This window comes from Denticeps clupeoides, chromosome 3 (assembly GCF_900700375.1).
Source record: "Denticeps clupeoides chromosome 3, fDenClu1.1, whole genome shotgun sequence".
Lineage (NCBI taxonomy): Eukaryota > Metazoa > Chordata > Actinopteri > Clupeiformes > Denticipitidae > Denticeps > Denticeps clupeoides.
The window spans coordinates 31,872,236-31,892,201 of record NC_041709.1 but is presented as its reverse complement, the minus strand read 5'-3'; the positions used below and the strand labels follow the sequence as shown (position 1 = coordinate 31,892,201).

Below are 19,966 nucleotides of genomic sequence, written 5' to 3'. Positions count from 1 at the left end.
ACATTTCGTTGTGTCACTGTGTGCTGTGCTGGTTCACTGTATCACTTCAATTTTCACATATTACAAAAGATGTCAAAATTATTATAGGAAAACATGGGTTTTATGTAACTGATGAGAAAAAAATTAAGGCTCTAGTAAGACCAAAAACTGAATCCTGAAATGTAGGAATGAAGTTGCAAAGTGAGGTTCTGTACAGACTGTTTTCTTCAGTCAAATACATAAGATTTTCACTTAATGGACACAGGCCAGAGCAACACAGCAACCACACCAAATGAATCCCTGTGCTAATTCCCAGTCTAATTAAAATTTTTGATCTGCATTCACAGCCCTGATGTGCTCCCGTGCCACCTTACACAAAGCCGGAGTGACTCAGAAGGCCATTGCTGCCACAAAATGGACATTTTCTCATTTACATTCACAGTTCCATCATCCTAATGGAATCATTTCATTCCCACAATGCACCAGTAGACCTGCGGACGTAAATATGAACTGTACCCACCTGCTGTGCTGAAGGATTCCTCCCTGTCGGAGAGACAGTCATAGCTGCTCCAGGAAGCGCAGATATTTTCACGTAACGATGAGGGAGGGATGGTCTTGGGATGGGATGGTCTTGGTCTCCAGATTGTGGGGGGAGGACCCTGACGTTGCACGGTGGCACCTCAATTCACAAAGCCTGTGGACGCCTTTCACACGCGGTGAAACTGATTCACTGTAAACTGGCTGGACCACTCCCCGCACTTTTCAGGAGATGAAATATATGAAATATCTCCTCAGCCACCGCACAATACCACCAACGGGATCTGCGTCTGTCTTCTTAGGAGATGGCCATTGTATCGGTTTATTTCAACTGGACAGATTCCTTCATAAACTTGATTTTTTTGCCCAGACTGGGCTGTAGATGTCACATCGGTGAGCTGATGAATTAAGTGAGAGATGGGACATTCTGGGAACCAAGGACTTATTAAATAATAAATAAACAACAGCATGATGGCTGAAAACAAGGGAGAAAAGGCGAAAACACAAACTAGCCCGCAGGCGTGTGGTGATTGCCAGAACTCAAAATTCATCAAACAGGGGCAAGGTCCAAAATCACATTGCGAAAAAGTTCACGAAAATGCAGCCACTGCCGATCATGCCCAATCCTGTCTTGATTGGGTACAGGTGATGTCCAACCTGCACACAGAAAACAGGGCCGACCTTTCCGGGTCCGCACGTCCCCTTTGACGCTTGTGTCGTTCAATGCCTTTCACAGGGAGGTGGTCCCGGACCCTCTGGCAACCGTTTAAGGCACCCCAGGCTGGTGCATCCTGGGAACATGCAGCCCCTCTCGCTGCATGTCCCCGCTGCCAGTGTGACCAGCTTCTGTCCCTGCACCCTGCACCCGGACCCTTGTTCACTACAACGCAGGCTGGTGCCTTCTGGGCACGTGCAGCCCCTCCCGCTGGTGCCAGTGTGGGGGCTTCGCCAGACCATCCAGCCAGCACCTTCTGCATTCGTTGAGACAAGCAGGCCCTCTTCCTGCCTGTCCCAGCTGGGTCCTCATGCCTTTCAGGAGGCTCTGCCCACACTGGCTACTGGAGGACCCAGCTCCATTTCTTCCCCTCCTACTCTCTGTAAGATGGGACATCGCAGGACCATGGGCTTTCTGTGCTTTTGTTTTGCATAGCGTCCGTCTGTAAGATGGGACGTCGCTGAGCCATGATGTTTCTGCACTTTTGTTGTGCATGGAGATTCAACACCTCCGTTTTCCATGTCTTTTGATTGGCGGCCCTCACCTGAGCCAAGGGTGCAAGGCACCGGCCGTCGGGACCGCCTTCTATCTTTGTCTGCCCCAGACGGGAGACTCTGAGGGGGTGACGAAAGAAACAAGAAATTCTGATTGGTCTGTGACAACTTCCTGTGGGTCAAATGTATAAAGCATGTTCACGTGTGGGAACGGGCACTTTTTTCCCAGCTGCTTTTCCATCAAAACCAGACCTTCCGGCTTTCGAGTCTTTTCTGTCCTCCCATTTTTCTCCTGGATCAGGTGATGTCTCTGAAGCCTGGTTCAGGCTGTTCTGTCTTTTTCTATCTTTTCCTCCTGTCTTTCATTTTGGTTTTCACTTTTTTTTTACATACAATATTTACATATAACTGCAATAATAATCTACTGGGGTTAATAAATTAGAAACTGTTCATCCTTTTAACCTCTATTGTGCCCTGCCTCTTTCTGCCAGGTAACATCATGTTGAAGTGGTTTGATTACAGTGTGTAGAGAGAGAGTTTTTTACTCCATTCTCCACGGTTTTTACATCTCCCATCAGGAGGAGCCCCCAACCCTAACTGCGCTCCCTTAAAAACTTTGGGGGAGCACCCCCCGGCTGGACTTCCTGGACCAGTGCAGTCAGGTCAGGAGCTTCATCCCTGGGGTTCGGCTCCTCTGCTGGGTCGCCATCTGGTGGACATAAAGAGGGGAATTGGGGTCAACATACAGACACCAGAGACACACACACACACACACACACACACACACACAGAGACAGACAGAAGAGAGGGTCATCTGGTTCCCTCTCTGGGCTCTCCGGGACCTCCTGTGTTATGCTGTACACAAGAAAGATTCTGGTGTCCTTGTCCAGGCACCTATGACGAATCACTGTCCTCACACCACTGGAAGTGACGTGGGTCCTCATGGACCTCGCGGCGATCCTGGACGGGCACGATGGGTTGAGTCATCCTGGCACCGACCGCTCAACTAATGTCATCGTTCTCGTCGTCATCCGTGTCCTCCCTCCAGCAGTCCCATGGGTTGTCCAGCCTTCTGACATCCCGGATCCAGCTCCCGCGGGCAGTACTTCGGTTGGCGGAGCGCCTCACTGGGATGAAACCGCTCAACCTGAACGTAGGGGTCGTCTCCCGGGCCCGGCACGTTTCGCCGTGGATCTCCTGACCCCACGGGCGACCATCCAGCGCTCCTACCATCCCGCACCTACCACGACTGACTGCGTTCTTCTTCCTCTGCTTTTTAGCTCTGCGCTTTTGTGTTGAGCGGCAGCATTCTGTCACGTTGGCAAGCTGATGAGATAAGTAAGCTCAGAGACAGGATATTCTGAAAACAAGGATTTATTTAGTTTATTGCCTGAATAGATGATATTGCACCAACAAATAATAGGCCTGGTGGTAGGGGTGGCATTTATCACAATATTAATAACCACTGTAATAAATGCCACAAATGCCAGGGGGACTGTCCCTTTTAAGTAAAATTTACTGATTCAGCAGGATGGTGAGTGAAGGGAAGATCTGTGTCACGGTTCTTCCTATTTTCTCCTCGGAGTTGTCCTTTGGGAGCCCTGCAGGTGGAGGTGTGCAGTGGTTGCCAGCGATCACTTCCTGGATTCTAGGGGCTAAAGGGAAGTGGCATACTGGGAGAGGAGAAGGAAGATGGCTACCACTCGTGTGTGGTCTCGCCTTCATGTTACTCATGTCACGAGCAAGGAAGTTCTAGCATCATCACTAACAGCATTAATTGAACATTCGTGGTACTGCAGTGAATGGCTGGTGTGATACTGAGCGCAATATTGCAAATTCACATAGCAAAAGATGAATTTCTGATTTCCAGACATTTATTTTCCCACAGATGGAATTAAACTGCAATATCTGAATGTGCCGTTTCATTTTGTAGCGGTAACTGCCAGCAGGGAGGAAGGTACGTGGATTTATTCTAATACCGTAGGGTGGAATGGATCGAGTCGTCCTGTTTGCTTGGGCCGATGTTGGCATACTTTGTCAGAATAGCATACCGGCAGTGCAAACTGATAGCTGTTTGTCAAAAAAGCATACCTGCATTTACACTGACAGAACCACACACCTACAGTTTTATACCGTGGTGTCCCGTTCAGAAAAGACAGTAGGGAACTTAGGTAAAGTTGGCAAAAAATTAGGCAGATTTGATCTGAAGGGATGTGCTGCTGTGTGCTGTTTCTCCTCAGGGTTCTCGCTCCTACAACACCTAGAGAGGGAGACAGCTTGGGGGACAAAAACATGCAGTTTACGTTCTGGTCACCTCACTGCCATAAACAAGTACTCTTCTACTGGGACACAGGTCCTGAAACTGGACGGAGGACTGCTGTGACCCGGGCAGGGTCTCGGGGGGCGTTGTGCACTTATGACTATTTTTTTTAATGTTATGCGCTATGTATGCAGTAATCCATATTTTTTAAGAAATGTGTCTTTAAAACATGCAATCAACACACAAAGTTAATTCATTACTTCTTTTAACCTCTAATGCAGATTATATATTCATGATGAGTAATTATCATTTTAGCACTAGGATCACTTCTGGCATGTATCTGTATCTATAAGATGGGAGAACTAGAATTATATAACTAGATTTTATATATCTTTACCCACATTGTGAACTATTACCAATATAATGTATGCATTTAGACATGGTGTACTGACCATATACAATGGAAATGATTCATTCATTCACTCTTCTTGCTCCTTTCACACATCACACTTCTATAAGCACACGTTTTATTTGCAGATTATAACCACATACAATTATTGAACACTACATTACTTGTTTGCATCAGAAAATATTTAAATATTTAACCATACAGTGTTTTTTATAGAGTGCACACTACACACAACTCTTATGTTGGCTTGAATTGTTTTATTTTATTGTGGGAGGATCCTTAAAAGACTTCTGGACTACTGATTTCTTGACTGGCAAGCTTTTTGACATGATAAAAACATTGTTCATCATGTTACTTTTCACTCCCTAAACCCTGACTGATTAAGATAAACTGTAAAAATGATCATGATACATATGCTTAAGAGGTTACATCTTTAAAAAAGCAAAGATGAGTGAAAAATTAGTTAATTTAAGCTTAGTAGAAGTTCATCCTATGTTAAGTTCATCTGCTGTGTGAGAAGAAGAAGGCTCAGGCCCAGCGGCAGTGACCAAATCTGAGACAAAGCCACAGCGTCCGATGTCCCAGGACCTGAAGAAGCCAAGAAAAGGAGACACTTTTAGATACACTGCTGGTATGATTCCAGTTTTTACCTTTGACATTGAAATGATATCTATTTGCAGGTGGTGTGTGGGAATTGAGGGAGGTGTGTGAAGTCATGTTGTTACCCTGTGTGCCAGATGCTTGACTGGCAGTCTGGTTGGCTGCCTGACTGGAGGACTGGGTGGCTGCCTGGGTTGGGGCAGCTGTGATCGGCGATGCCTTCCCACCACTCAGGCCCAAACCAAGTTGATTGAGATCAGACTGGTACTGCTGGGATATCCAGGATCTTACCACAGAGTCATTTTCAAAGGTCTTTAGGTCATTCAGGTTCACAGGGCCGAGTAGCCCTTTAACGTCACTCACAGTGAGACTCTGGAAGAAGAAAGAAAGAAAGAAAGAAAGAAGCATAAAAGATTCTGTTTCAACTGACATTTGGGTTTCAGCATGGAGTTACTCCACTGGTCACCATAGTGGATCTTATGTAAATGTGTTCAGGTGGTGATCAGAAGCATGTTATAAAGAGCGGAGGTGGTTTTAGACTCCTGGTCGTTACCGTGATGACTACAGGGTTTAGGCTGCGGAAGGTGTTGATGTCCATGTTGACGTTCTGAGTTGCAAGGCTTTGGATATCGGCTAAAGGAGCCCCACCTGAAGAAGCAAGAAGTTTTACAAGAAGGTTTAGAGGTTGCCTACCTCCTCATCCCTGAAAGAGATTTAAAAAATATTTGCATCTATTTGGTTAAATATTTGATTTGCTTTGTGTTTGTTCTGCTATTGTTATGTACTTGATGAAGCGGTATTAAGCTTTTTGTTATGTATGTGTAGCAGAGTTGAGCCAAATTCAAATATGTCTTTTGGAAAAGCCTGCAGAGTTGATATTTACTATTTGTCTTGTGCGGCATGGTTACAATAAAGAAAACCATACTGACAAGCCATTGCTTTGTTCTGACTTATTTAAGATAAGAAAAGTCCCACAAGTGGGGCAGTGGTGGCCTCGTGGTTAAGGAAGCGGCCCCATAATCAGAAGGTTGCTGGTTTGAATCCTGAGAAGCCATGGTACCACTGAGGTGCCACTGAGCAAAGAACCGTCCCCACACACTGCACACCCGGCGCCTGTCATGGCTGCCCGCTGCTCACCAAGGATGATGGTTAAAAGCAGAGGACACATTTCTGCTGTGTCCTGTGCTGTGCTGTGCTGTGTTTCACACTGACAATCACTTCACTTTCAAGTGGGATTTCCCCCCCCCCCCCCTTAAATGGTTCGCTGAAGTAGAACATGTATTATGTGATGCAGGATTAGTTTGACCAGTTAGAAAACATTGACCGTTCAGTGTTTCAGTTCGTAAAACAGACATTCAATTAATATATGCAGTTGTATGATATACGACACACTTATGGAGTCCCTGCTGTGGTGCAGGGACTCCAAACTGCAGAATCCAATTGTGACAATGTGGCAAGAATTTTGGAGACAACAGTTTAGTCAAAACTGTATTTAAATAATTATTATAGTGCTTTGCTGGACATGTGTAGCTCATGTAAATGTAAACAAATCTATATGTAAACTTCAAATATGCAAAAAAAAAAACTTTATCCATGTGCAAATTCAACTCATTTTACTGCCTCCACAAGTACAACTGCATTCTGCATGCATCCTTACCAAGGTATGGAACGATGAGGAGGTAGTAAGGTACTGAGCTGGCTCTCAGACTTCGGTAGGAGAACATGGAAATGTTGTAGAGCATGCTCTTCTGTTCAGTAGAGCAGGAGGATATGTCCATGATGCTTGACATCCTATACAAAAGATAAGGGATAAAATATGTTTGATGGAGTATTTAAGTGTGCTGCTTGCAGTAAAAAAGAAAGGAGTAAAATATATGTAAAAAGGTTGTATACTCACCTCAGGGCCTCTGATCCAATGGTCCTAAGCACTGAGGTGTTCAGAGAACAGATTTCAGTGCCAATAGCGTTTAGTTCCCTGGTACCCAAGGCCGTTCCTGGTTTATTCAGATACCTCATGATGATGGCGTTGCTCTGAAACATACAGGTGAGATAATGACAAAGTGTGGTTTTGAATTATTTCACAATTTATAGTTTGTCAGGCGAATAGGAAAACAGCAATATTTTGCTTAATTGAAGAAATAATCTGACATCTTGCAAAGCTGCACTAATATGTGCCTTGAAAATAAGCAGAAATATATAATGAAAAACAGTTTAAACTCACTCTCAATTTCAGATGAAATGTGTGTAGCACACAGATAAAAAAAGTATGAACATTTCAAACACATATTGACATGTCTAGTTCCCAGCTGATTTTGAAACCTTCCTCTTACCTTTGCTGGATCCCATGCTCCATCAGATGTGAGCATGAGAGCAGACAAACTGTCGATTGTAGTGATGTTCCACGTTCTGATGTCATCAGTGGTGGCCACGCGTGATGTTGGACCCAGTAGCTGGAGCTGGGCATCCTGTAACCCGCCAGGATAAACCTGAAAGTGGTATCAGAGGAAAACTGCCTCAGGATCTTAAAGTCTGACTGTATTACCGGCAATATTAATATGGACATCAACCAGACAAAGCAATTTCGAGCAAAAATCCACAAAATTACAGAACAGTTATTCCTGTTATGGAAAGACAAACCAATACCTGATTCAGTTTTGATAAGATGATGGCCTGTAGGTCTTCTGTGTAGACCTTTGGCGTAAGTGTGCCCAAATTGGTTGTCACAAGAGCCGCATCCAGACAGAGATCGAACTGCTGAGCGTCGTATCCGAATGGGAACGAGTTGTCACGGATGGAAGCATCGGTAATGTTGCCAGTGATGCAGCCTGCAGACATGACCTCCGTGATTTAAATGCCATTACCAGAATTACCATAATCCAAATATGCTTTAGCATACTTATGCATTCCCTTCTACCAGTTGGTACAAAAATAAAAAAATTGCTTCTACAGGGTTGAACACTTTGATACCTGCTCCACGTCGGGCACGACGAACACTGCACTGTACAAACAAGTTGCTCAGAGCACTCTTATGCACGTTCTGCTGCTGCAGGACAGGCAGGAAGTACTGTAGGAACGTCCTGATATCGGACTAACAGCGAAACAAAGAAAGCGTTACAATCCAAACTCTCTGTAGACAAACAGACTGCTGTTCTCGAACTCAAGGCTTCTGCTGAGGAGATGCTTTAGCTTGAGCTTGTGTCAACTCACCACTGCAAAGTTCTTCCAGAAGTTTTGCGTAAGATAGAGAGGTAGATTAGCGAGGTCCTTCAGTGTTTGTGAACTCCACTTTGATGGGTTTCTGTTTTTTAAAATAGAAGAAGATAGAATAAGTTTTCCCAAATCAACAGAAACCGTTGTTCATGTTTTGGGTCTTTGTGTCTGGATCAGACTGCTGTTCTTCATTTGTGAGAATGATTCTGAGCACGGTTAAGTCTGGTGGTGTGCGTATAACTTTTCTCTTGGCTGGTCTAGGGTTGCCACACGCCCCTTAAAATATGAAATCATCTGAAATTGTACATCCAGAGTCCTCTCCACATTATGTCTTGGGGGTCTATGGCGCTAGTGATTGGCTAAGTCATCTCTTATTGGAATAGTGGGGCGTCAGTAAAAGAAAAAAAGAAGAGTCAGTATTCGTGGCTCGAAATTATTGGGGAAAATAAGTTCAGAGTTTGCTAAGTTTGCCAACGATCATTCGCTGTATAACACACGGAGGCCAGTATCTGATGTAAAGCAAATAAAAAACACAACTTTCATTACTAACTGTTACATCTTAAAGCAAAATCTAGGTTTGAGATGCAAAGACTTAATTTTTGTTAACCAACATGCTCATTGCTGGTTTCCTTTCATTCTCCCATTTTGTAGCGCCAATAAATATTTTTAACTATATTGATAGAGCTTTACTCTATAATGTTCTTATAATGAGAAATCGTTTTCATCTCATGAAGCTGATGGTGATGATCATGACAACCGTCTGCTTATCAGTTATGTGGCTAAAAAGAGGTGATTCATCAAACACCCTTTGGTTTTTCCCTGTTATATAAAATATGTTTCCTGTGTTAGATTCTTAAAAATAGCATCTCCATAGCCTTCATATACAAGGTGTCTCCATATTTTTTACTGGTTCCATACATACCCATACGTGGTCTTTCCTGAGAGCAAGACAGTCTCCATTGCAGACACTTGATCAGCAGTAAAGCTGTTGCAGTTTTTGAGCTTCTCCAGAATGAAGGGGTCCGATTTGACAATGTGACTGTAGTCCAGAGTGCAGGCCATGTTCCCAAGAATGTTGAGATTGTCCTTGCTGATGGCATTCCCTGTGATGCCCTAAAAAGTGGTCCGTGAACAGCAGTTTAGTAATTTTTTTGAATGAGGTGGTAAGTAATGCAATTCACACAATATCGCCTCACCAGGCAGTCTTTGGCATTGCTCAGCATTGCTGACGGTATGTTCAGAACGCTGGACAGCACAGAGAAATCCGACAATCCAGTGCTGGTGAAGTAGGATCTGCAGTTGCTTTTCGCTACCAAGTTGTAACTAAAAATGGCACCAAAAAAAGCCACGTTTCCACATGTTCTACATGTGACAATATTACATTACGAATAAAGCATTAAAATAGCAAGAGGTGAAATTGGATAACATACTTGTAGTACAAAAGCATATCTGAGGGGAAGTCACCGAAGTTTTGTGACGCATCGCCTTTTACATAGTTGAACATGCATGTTAGCTGAGGAACACAGAATTAACAAGAAACAACATATTTTACATTATAATCACATACTCATTATAATTACACAAAAGAAAACAGTGGTCAGTGTTGCATCTTCGGAATGAGGGGTTGTGTGAATAAATGTGAATGTAATTTCAGTACAATACAAATTTATTGTACATACATTTAAGGCTAATTCTGTCTATTTCATGACAATAGCATGTAAGATTTCAGTGCATCCCCTCACCTGGGTCTCCTTCAGCTGCACTTTATTGCGGTTGCTTCTGGGCCTGCAGGATTTGATGAGATCCTTGACTTTCTGTGTTGACACCGACTGGAGCGAGCTGCAAGAGAAGCCCTGCAGCACCGGCACCGACAAACTGCAGACACAGAGCAGATACAATTTAATTCAACAGGAAACACGTAGACCTGAGACTCTGGACCAATATCTAAAAAAAAAATACTCACTTTTCTGTGTTGTTTGTAGCACTTGCAACAGAATTGAAGAAAACCACAGCCTGCACGGTAAGAGTTTATTAATATGCTGTCTAGCACAGGGTACTATTCACACCTCCAGCACCAAATGCTGAAGGTTTCTTACCTGATCTGATGTCCAGACTTTTTGGTTGATCGCTGCAACATCCACCGCACTTGAAGAGACCAGCAGAACCCTTGGGATCAACGCAGCCAGTGCATCCGGAACATTCCCTAGCACGTTTGTGACACTCTGATCGATTGAGATAATCTACAGCAGAAAAAGAAAAAAAGTGGATTAATGCTAACACTATTAAACAGTGTGGCTGTGCTAGTTAAGGTGAACAATCGGGCTAGTTTTGTTGTAGTATGTTGTATGTACGGACAACATAACCTACAATAGTACCTGATTCACATAGGTCTGCTGTATAATCTGAGGAGCTGCCAGCATGTTGGTGACAAAGACGTTATTCTGAGTTGTCTGCAGTAGCTGCTGGGGATTGATGCTGGCAATCATTCTTGAGGGAACACCCTCAATGAGGGTTCCCAGTGACACAAGCATGGAGGCAGTGTTCAGCTGTAGATCAGAAAGAATCCTATCAGTTGGCTGTCAATGGAGGACTTTTAATGGTCCGAGTAACAATTACGCAAAAAACAGTATATTTAATGTGCAATTTTATTCAAAATATAACCAACATATAACCAAATATATTAAATGTTGAAAGTGAAACAATTTACCATTTTAATAAAATTATTCTGTCATGTTGAATGCAGGGAGCATTCAGTGATGATGTCTGACAAAAGTTCAAGTTCACTACTGTACTGACATGTCAATAAGCTCCAGTGAAAAGAAAGGTTAGCATGCTTTTTCAGACGTAGATATACATTTGCTTTAGTTTGGCATATATGCTTTGCCTGATCTATAACTCATCTTGGGAAGAAATAAATATATGTTTTCAGTGACCCCTGATGAGCCCCTCTGCACTGACAAGTACAGTACAGGCCAAATGTTTGGACACACCTTCTCAATCAATGTGTTTTCTTTAATTTCATGACCATTCACGTTGGTAGATTCTCACTGAAGGCATCAAAATTATGAATGAGCACAATTATGTACTTAACAGAAAGTGGAGACCTGACCACAGTCACCGGACCTAAACCCAATCCAGATGGTTTGGGGTGAGCTGGACTGCAGAGTGAAGGCAAAGGGGCCAACAAGTGCTAAACACCTCTGGGAAGACTGTTGGAAAACCATTTCAGGTGATGACCTCTTGAAGCTCATCGAGAGAATGCCAAGAGTGTGCAAAGAATGAGAATGAGAAGGTGTGTCCAAACTTTTGGCCTGCACTGTATGTGAAGTATGTGAAAGTCTCTGGACACCCTGATCATTAGTGTTAGTTGTATTGGTTGTTGCTTGCCAACTGGAACATGATGTTCACTTACATTGATGTTCTGAATGATGATGCTGATGATGGCGTTGGCCTGGCCCTGGTTCCACCCACTCACATTACTGAGAATACTTAGAGAATTTACTAATGTGCTGGGTGAGGTCGTGCTGATCTGACCCTCTGTGAGACCTGTGCTTTGTGCACCAAGCACCTGGATTACATTCTGAGAGACTGGTATGTTGGAAACCACTGCTGTAATAACCTGCAGAAAGATCAACATACACTCATTTTTCATTATTTTCCTTGCCACAAAACTTTCATTTAATGCATTTATTTTGTTGGCACATAGTTGAATGATTTTGTTACCCCAGGGTTTGTTCCATTGCAGAACAGCTTGAGTTTGCTCAGAAGGTCCATGGTGTTTTGATTTCCAAGTAGCGTGAAAGCAGATGTAGGGGCAGCACAAAGCAACAGGCCGGGCAGTCTGTCCAGCAAATGCATAAAAGAGTTAATTAGAGGGAATGGAAATTAGCAGTGGACATACAAAAGGAGCGTGTGTTGCAAACGGGCAATAGTAGACGCACTCAGTGACACTGAAGTCCGGGTTCCAGGTGTAGAGCTGTGTTACATAATAAGTGATCACATCAGTGGAGATGGCAGAGTTGTTGAAGAGATTCATGTTACTCGGATTGTCCAAGAAGATTTTGATCTAAGTGGAAAAAAATGCATTGGAGACATTAAAGAAAAGGTGCAGTGGATGGCCTATCATGTTATGAAGCGGACCCATCGTCGGAATGTGCCACTGAACAAAGCACGGTTCCCACACACTGCGCCCCGGGCGCCTGTCATGGCTGCCCATTGCTCAGCAAGGGTGATGGTTAAAAGCAGGGAACGTTTTTCGTTATGTGCACCGTGACGCAGTGTTTCACAAAGACAATCATTTTACTTTGTGTGATGTACTGTGTCTGTGCTACAGGCTAGTAGAGCAAATTGTCTGCATATGTAGACGGATGCTTGGAATACCTCTGATGTGTTGACAAATGAATTGAGGTCATCCAGGGAGACGTAGGTGATGAACGCACTGATGTAGTTAACAAACCAATCCTTCGAGTTCAGTGTAGGGTCATTTGCGTCAAAACATTTTGGTGCACCACCTTTAATACACATTAAACAGTCAATGGAGGGGTGATCTCTGGTAGCCACTGCTTTCTCTTAAAATTGACTTGATGTGTAAATTTTACAAGCTACAAAAATGCATCTTGGAATGAAGGCATTGCTGTTACCATAAAGACGTGCTGTTACCTTGGAGCAGTATATCAAATTAGTTTGAACTTACTGTTCTGGAGGTATGATTGGATGAAATGGTAGACATCTTGCTTAGTGAAGTTAGAACTGCTGTAGTCGAACTTGCTCCCCAAGATCAAGATTCTGAGCAAAATACAATGCCACATGTTTTGGATTTAGTGTTACCGCTGTAAGAGAACCCGTAATCAGAAGGTTGCCGGATCGAAGCCTGGACCACCAAGGTGCCACTGAGCAAGGTACCGTCCCCACACACTGGCACAGGCTACTCAGACACTTGATAAATATCTGGTCATCTCCAAACTGGACTATTGTAACTTACTCCTGGCTGACCTTCCTCTTAGCGCTACTCGACGTCTCCAGTTTATCCAGAATGCTGCGGCACAACTTGTTTTCAATCTTCCCGAAAATTCCCACACAGCTCCACTGCTACGTTCCCTACACTGGCTTCCTGCTGGGTCAGCACCCTCGTTCCTCTGATCTCTCTTGACTCCTCACTCTGCACCTTGATCTCTCCAATCTTCCCGCACTGTTCGACTGGAACAACCATCTCTTAAGGTACTAGGAAAGCCTTCATCTAGACTCTTCTCTGTCCTGGCTCCTAGGTGGTGAAATGAACTTCCACTAGATGTTGAGTTGAGTTACTAAAAAGATGCACATAGAAGATGCTTCACGTAGAAGATGCTTTGACTAAAAATAGCTCTTATGTACACATATATATGTCTATGTATGCATGTGTGTGTGTGTAGAATATAGAATATATCGCCATTGCTGTGTCTCTCCTTTGCATGTATTTTTGATTCATGGAAACAAACCCACCCAACTCTGCGTCTGGTTGGCTTACCATGGACTTTAACTCAACCTTCAATCATCATTATCCCTCCCCTCGGCCCTCATCTCCCCTTGCCCCTTCTGTGGCTGGTCAGATGACTGTTATTAAGCTGTTATAAACAGCTTAATTAAACGATGGAAACAGTAATTGGTTTTGATTACCTTTTATTGAAAAATTACTTTTATTCAGTAATGTTATAATTATAACGTTATTCCTATCGCTCATCATACTTGAATGGTTTATTGAAGTAACTTGAAAAATGAAGCGGATTTAAGATCAAGATCATGTTACCATACTGATTATAGTAGGGTGGAGTTGGGCTTCAATAATTGAAACTAGAAAGCAACAAAAAGGTATGTTGCTGATGTGCCTTCCAGGAAACCTTGTGTAGTTTGGAGTATTGCAAGCTTATCTGGAATTATTTAGAGTAGCTGGTGGGATTGATTACTACTGTATCACGGCTTATGGGCAATATAATTAGAACAGGGAATCACAGCATGTGACAACTGCAAAGACTCCTAATGTCCATAGGAAATTAATATCTAGAATTAAAACATGTTTTTGTATGCTTTTGTTCCTGCAACACAAATAACCTGCAACATGTACACCCATGACATAATAAATGACATGGCAAATAAAATAAAGAAAAAGCTCTCACAGCTTCTTGTAGGACAGGCAGGTGGCTTTCTGCATGATGGAGGGACTGATGAGCTCCTTGTTCAAGAGGTTAAGGTACTGACTGAGGCTGATGTCAAACCACTGATCCACCTCAGCCTGGCTTGTGGCACTTAGAGCCTCTGGCCAGACACAAGACAGAGTCTCCAGTCGTAAACCTCCAGGTATCGACTCCTAAAGAAAGAAAGGTCATGCAATAAATCATGAAAAAAACCAAGAGTAAACATATATAAAAACTGCAAGACAAATGATGTAGAAGTGTAAACTGAGCTTACCTGTTCCAGGTAGTCAGCAACCCTGTTGTATTTGCTAAAGACAGTGCAGAGATCTGTGCCTTTAGTGCTCGGCTGATTAAGAAAAGCACTCAGCTCTGATGGTGTCATAGACTTCAGAAGCTTTAAAAAGACAAGAAAAATGATGAAATTATTGCTTGGTTGACTTAATAAAAAAAAAAAGATATTCCTGATGTTGCTGGCCACCTCTGTTTGTTCATCCAAAGGCATCAGGGAGAGGAGAGTGGACAAGTTAGGCAGTCCAAATTGTAGGAAGGTGTTATTCAGAAACTGATAAAAGCTTCCATTTTCATAACATCGAAGTGGCTGAGGAACTGCAGATCGGCAAAGAAAAACTTGAATTCAGAATAACTACACTAGATTCATGCTAGTTTATTGTATAGTAATAATGCTGCAATCTATGTTTGGTGTAATAAATATATGTATAATACTAGTGTATTTAGTATTGTAATAGTGGTATAAAAAGTTTTCCCCAAATGCACACTTAAAATACCTTTCAGCAGGAGTTCAATGTTGCTGTAGATTTCATTGTTTATCACATCAGTTTGATAGGACTGGACAGAATTCAGGATGCTAATGCTAGATGAATGAAATTTCAAACAGACGTTTCAATGTCATATGTAAGAAAATTATTATAGTCTGAGAAAGAGAACTTTTCATTACCCTTCTTGAACAATGTTGCAGCTACGTTGATTGATGATGCTGAAGTAGGATTTCACATCATCAGATTGAAGGTTTGTGAGAAAAGGGGGCAGCCGGACCGTTAACCAGGTTAAGATTTCTGTGTCTGAGATTGATGGTGATGTGAGGTCCCCCTGGGTAAAGATTGCTTGGAGGAAGGCATTCTTCACTTCTGCTGTGTAGCCGTCTTTCAGTTTCTGAAAGAAATAACATTAATTTAAGGTGTGTAACCAAAAGGTAAAAAGGTGTTTCCTTCCTTTACATTTTTGGGAAACAGATACCTGGATGACTGGAGAGACAATGTCAAAGAATGATGCAAACATTGATGGGGTGACTGCTGCCATAATCTTCTGAACATCCTCTACACTCTTAATCTGAGTAGGAGTGGACGCAAGTTTGGAAAGTTGAGCCTCTGTGAGGAGGTCTACTACGTTCACCTAGAAAAAGGGACAGTACTGTTTAAACAAGAGAATGTGTAGAAGTATCAAAGTAAGAACGGCAGTTTTGTAGAGGTGGGAAACACATTTTTATATGAACCACAAGACTACAAAGTAGTAAATTCAAACATATTAATACCATTGTGTCCCTGAGCAAGAAACCTAACCCTCCAGTGTCTGCAAGGGACTGTCCCTGTCGCTACTGACTGTAAGTTGCTCTGGATAAGGCGTCTGATAAATTGTGTAAACGTAAAAATCATAGAACTGCATGCTGCACTCCTCTTCATTTCAATGCACGAACTAAGAACTTGATGCCACTATCCCTAATGGTAAAAATCGCAGACAATGCATAATGACCCTATCAGGAAAAATGGAAACATGGCAAGAAAAAGTTTTTTTATGCTTTAGACTCAAACGTTATGTCAAAATGAAAACATATTACTGAAGTGAATTAAATAAAAACCCATTTGTGAGCATTTCTTACCCCTGTGATGTTCAGATCACTCAAGTCAGAGTAATCTACTGGTTCAGTAAATGGCCCCAAGTTGAGCCTGAGCCACACTGAGTCATTTCCAGCAGTCTGCCAGCAAGCTGTAAGTGATGATGGATTAGATTAAAACCATGTGTCGAGTGCAAGCTTCAAGAGCTCTTAAGAAATGCAGGAAATGAAAAAGCCATATAAAAGCGATTTATAAATGTGCATTTTCTAGAAAATTGTGGAAAATACATCAAGGATGTAGATCGTGCCATGTTGGCCATTATACCTGGAGTGCCTAACTGGAATGCAGTCTCCTTCAGATGACTCAAGAGAACTTGAGCAATTTCCTCTCTTTTGCTGGTTTCCATTTGACCAAAAACACTCCCAACGCCTTCAACGCTGTGTAAAACAAAGGACACTCTAAACATCGGTTTATGATATACATGACTGTGTGAAAAAACTCCAAGAAATCGTCTGCCCCTCAAAGTTATAGAAAGCTACTGCTTACAAGAAGATCCTGGAAAGGACTTTTTACACTCATTGGCACAAACACTTACACCACTTGGTAGTTGGTGCAGCCGATGTTTGAGATTGTTGTGGTGAGCATCTCGGCAGTGAAACTAGGGAGGACAAGGACGAGTTTCACCTTGAACCAAGCCTCCCAATCAGCTGTGTCAAATGTTGGGAAGTGGGTGCTGATGATGTTGAAGGTCAGGTTCATCACAATGTCTCTGACAGCAATGGAGATTGCAGGAAGCTTTGGAAACAAGACAGCATCAAGTCAAGTCATGTGCCTGAAACAAATCTGGCAGGAGGTCACTAGCAGTTTATTGGATAAATACCTCAGAAGAGTTTGTCACCGCTGTTAGAAACTCATCTACATTGTGGAAGGCATCTCCGTTCTCGAGGAATTGGAAGACCGTCTCAATCTGGTTGGTGTCATTCAGTGCTCCAGAGCTCAGTGTCAACTCAGCCACTTCTGCTGGACTCTTGCCTTCCAGAGAGCCAATCTGCAACAGGACAAGCCAGGACATTTTAGTGGTGCAATTAGTTTCCCAGAAACTTGGAGATGATGGCAGTGACAAGCCGTTGATAGTAAGAATGTGTATTCATGTGGAATTGCTCAAGCTTCACTTACATCAATTGGTACCATGCAGCCTGTGAGATCAATACACAAACGAGAACATCGGTCAGTTGGAAGACAGGTGTACCACAGAGCGCACAGTCCAGTTATACCAATACAACAAACAAGCATTCTTATCAATTACAGTGCTTTTACGTACCACTAGGTAACTCTTGCACAAGGTCATGTCTGCAAGACACAAGGCCTTCTTCTGGAAGTATGGCCAAAACCTTATCAAGGCCCTTGATTCTAAGGATACAAAAGACTCTTGTTGAGTACCAGGCTTTATATTGTTTGTCCTGTTTGTGTGTTGTACAATCAGGAATTGTACATCTTACATGGCAGTGAAGGAGTCACAGCTGATGTTCACTGGTATGACTGAGAGACTGGCAGGCTGAAGACTGGCAAGCAGAACAAATAGATTCACTTGGAACCACAGCTCAAAGTCACTGGTTTCAAAGGTGGCAAATCGTGGAGCAAGGGCAGTCAGAGTCAGGTTGAGCATGGTGTCTCTGACAGCTGTGTTGTTAATGGTGGTAATGTTTGCCTAAAATGGAACAAGAGGCACAAGTTAGGAAGAAAGAAGCGTCTTTTCTCTCTCTTCAGCCACTATGACAAGTCCTGTTTGGTACGGAATACTGTTTTTTCATATATCCGGGGTTCCACAGACTCTCTCTGAAAAGTATACATGAAGTCCCCCCACTCACATTGTTAGTGACTTGAACAAAGTACTCGAAGAATTTGTCCATCTGTTCTGGAGATTGAAGAATACTGCTGAAGACCTCTGTGACAACAGACACGTTTTCAAGAGCACCAGTTGTGGAATCCAACAGCAGATTGACTTTCTGTTCTGGAGAGAGTGAGCCCAAAACTGCCAGCTGAAGGGACAAGTTACAGAACAGAGACAGACATTGGCCTCACATGACTTTGACATTCTAAATGAGAGACATGGAAACAAAAGTGACTTGTGACTCTTCATTTTGTAGAGTTTTTGAGAAAGAGCAAATGTTGGAGCGGCTCCTACCCCGGTGATGTTCAATTCTTTCAGCTCAGAGTAATCAACTTTGTCAGCAAAGGGACCCAAGTTGACCTTCAGCCAGTCCGAGTCATCTTTAATGTTGTTTCGGCAAGCTGTAATTGACGGAACATTCGAGAGGTAAAAGGAATGCTGAACAGAGTGCAAAACTCTTGAAATCTTTTCAAATTAAGAGAACTAGAAACTCATACAAGTCTGAGGCATATGTTACCATAGGCATATGTTACCAATTACATGCTACAGCACTAGTAACACTTCAGGTCGTGTCATGAGAGCGACTTTACCTGGAGACTTGAATTGGCTGAGAAACTCTGTCAGATGACTCACAAGGATTTTAGCAATTTCCAGTGTTTTCTCAGAATCCATGTTCCCGAAAACACTTCCAATTCCTTCAACGCTAAATCAAACATAAACACACATGCACATATTTGAGTGGTCTCAACGTTAGCTCTGGCTAAAGGCGTTTTATGTGAAATCTCTCCGAGAAACAATGTTTTCCACCATGATATCAGAAAGCTACTGCTTGTAAAAGGTTAGTGAAAAGCATTTTACTCTCATTTTCACAAACACTTACACCACTCGGTAGTTGGTGCAGCCGATGTTTGAGATTGTTGTGGTGAGCATCTCGGCAGTGAAACTAGGGAGGACAAGGACGAGTTTCACCTTGAACCAAGCCTCCCAATCAGCTGTGTCAAATGTTGGGAAGTGGGTGCTGATGATGTTGAAGGTCAGGTTCATCACAATGTCTCTGACAGCAATGGAGATTGCAGGAAGCTTTGGAAACAAGACAGCATCAAGTCAAGTCATGTGCCTGAAACAGATCTGGCAGGAGGTCACTAGCAGTTTATTGGATAAATACCTCAGAAGAGTTTGTCATCGCTGTTAGAAACTCATCTACATTGTGGAAGGCATCTCCGTTCTCGAGGAATTGGAAGACCGTCTCAATCTGGTTGGTGTCATTCAGTGCTCCAGAGCTCATTGTCAACTCAGCCACTTCTGCTGGACTCTTGCCTTCCAGAGAGCCAATCTGCAACAGAACAAGCCAGGACATTTTAGTGGTGCAATTAGTTTCCCAGAAACTTGGAGATGATGGCAGTGACAAGCCGTTGATAGTAAGAATGTGTATTCATGTGGAATACTCAAGCTTCACTTACATCAATTGGTACCATGCAGCCTGTGAGATCAATACACAAACAAGAACATCGGTCAGTTGGAAGACAGGTGTACCACAGAGCGCAAAGTCCAGTTATACCAATACAACAAACAAGCATTCTTATCAATTACAGTGCTTTTACGTACCACTAGGTAACTCTTGCACAAGGTCATGTCTGCAAGACACAAGGCCTTCTTCTGGAAGTATGGCCAAAACCTTATCAAGGCCCTTGATACTGAGGATACAAAAGACTCTTGTTGAGTAACAGGCTTTATATTGTTTGTCCTGTTTGTGTGTTGCACAATCAGGAATTGTACATCTTACATGGCAGTGAAGGAGTCACAGCTGATGTTCAGTGGTATGACTGAGAGACTGGCAGGCTGAAGACTGGCAAG

General features: G+C 42.9%; 1 protein-coding gene across 2 annotated transcripts; it reads right to left on the bottom strand.

Annotated features, from left to right (window-relative positions):
- Positions 1–4,634: 4,634 nt before the first annotated feature.
- LOC114785599 (uncharacterized) lies at positions 4,635–19,951 on the bottom strand. 2 transcript variants are annotated; one of them, XM_028971983.1, is made up of 34 exons: positions 19,896–19,951; positions 19,718–19,806; positions 19,573–19,592; positions 17,102–17,269; positions 16,817–17,016; positions 16,546–16,658; positions 16,266–16,372; positions 15,626–15,781; positions 15,327–15,541; positions 15,157–15,242; positions 14,850–14,977; positions 14,646–14,765; positions 14,354–14,544; positions 12,898–12,989; positions 12,585–12,715; positions 12,146–12,270; positions 11,928–12,045; positions 11,617–11,823; positions 10,580–10,750; positions 10,301–10,444; positions 10,168–10,217; positions 9,947–10,079; positions 9,635–9,717; positions 9,401–9,527; positions 9,127–9,317; positions 8,202–8,292; positions 7,962–8,082; positions 7,638–7,819; positions 7,325–7,480; positions 6,892–7,025; positions 6,652–6,785; positions 5,548–5,642; positions 5,120–5,366; positions 4,635–4,982 (listed from the first exon to the last, which is right to left on the bottom strand). In XM_028971983.1, the coding sequence occupies exons 3-34, from the start codon at positions 19,585–19,587 to the stop codon at positions 4,885–4,887; spliced, it is 4,329 nt and encodes a 1,442-aa protein (XP_028827816.1). In that variant the 5' UTR covers positions 19,588–19,592; positions 19,718–19,806; positions 19,896–19,951; the 3' UTR covers positions 4,635–4,884. The 2 variants fall into 2 exon arrangements, with proteins under 2 accessions (XP_028827816.1, XP_028827815.1); XM_028971982.1 differs by lacking the exons at positions 19,573–19,592; positions 19,718–19,806; positions 19,896–19,951 and adding exons at positions 17,398–17,417; positions 17,543–17,597.
- Between the last annotated feature and the right edge of the window lie 15 nt (positions 19,952–19,966).

What these genes read in the sequence shown, in the direction of transcription:
- LOC114785599 (XM_028971983.1), bottom strand. An exon ending in GCAATGCCAAAGACTGCCTG is followed by an intron (nt 9,318 to 9,400) that starts GTGAGGCGATAT and finishes ACCACTTTTTAG; the next exon opens with GGCATCACAGGGAATGCCAT. An exon ending in TCAAGCATCTGGCACACAGG is followed by an intron (nt 4,983 to 5,119) that starts GTAACAACATGA and finishes TGGCTTCTTCAG; the next exon opens with GTCCTGGGACATCGGACGCT.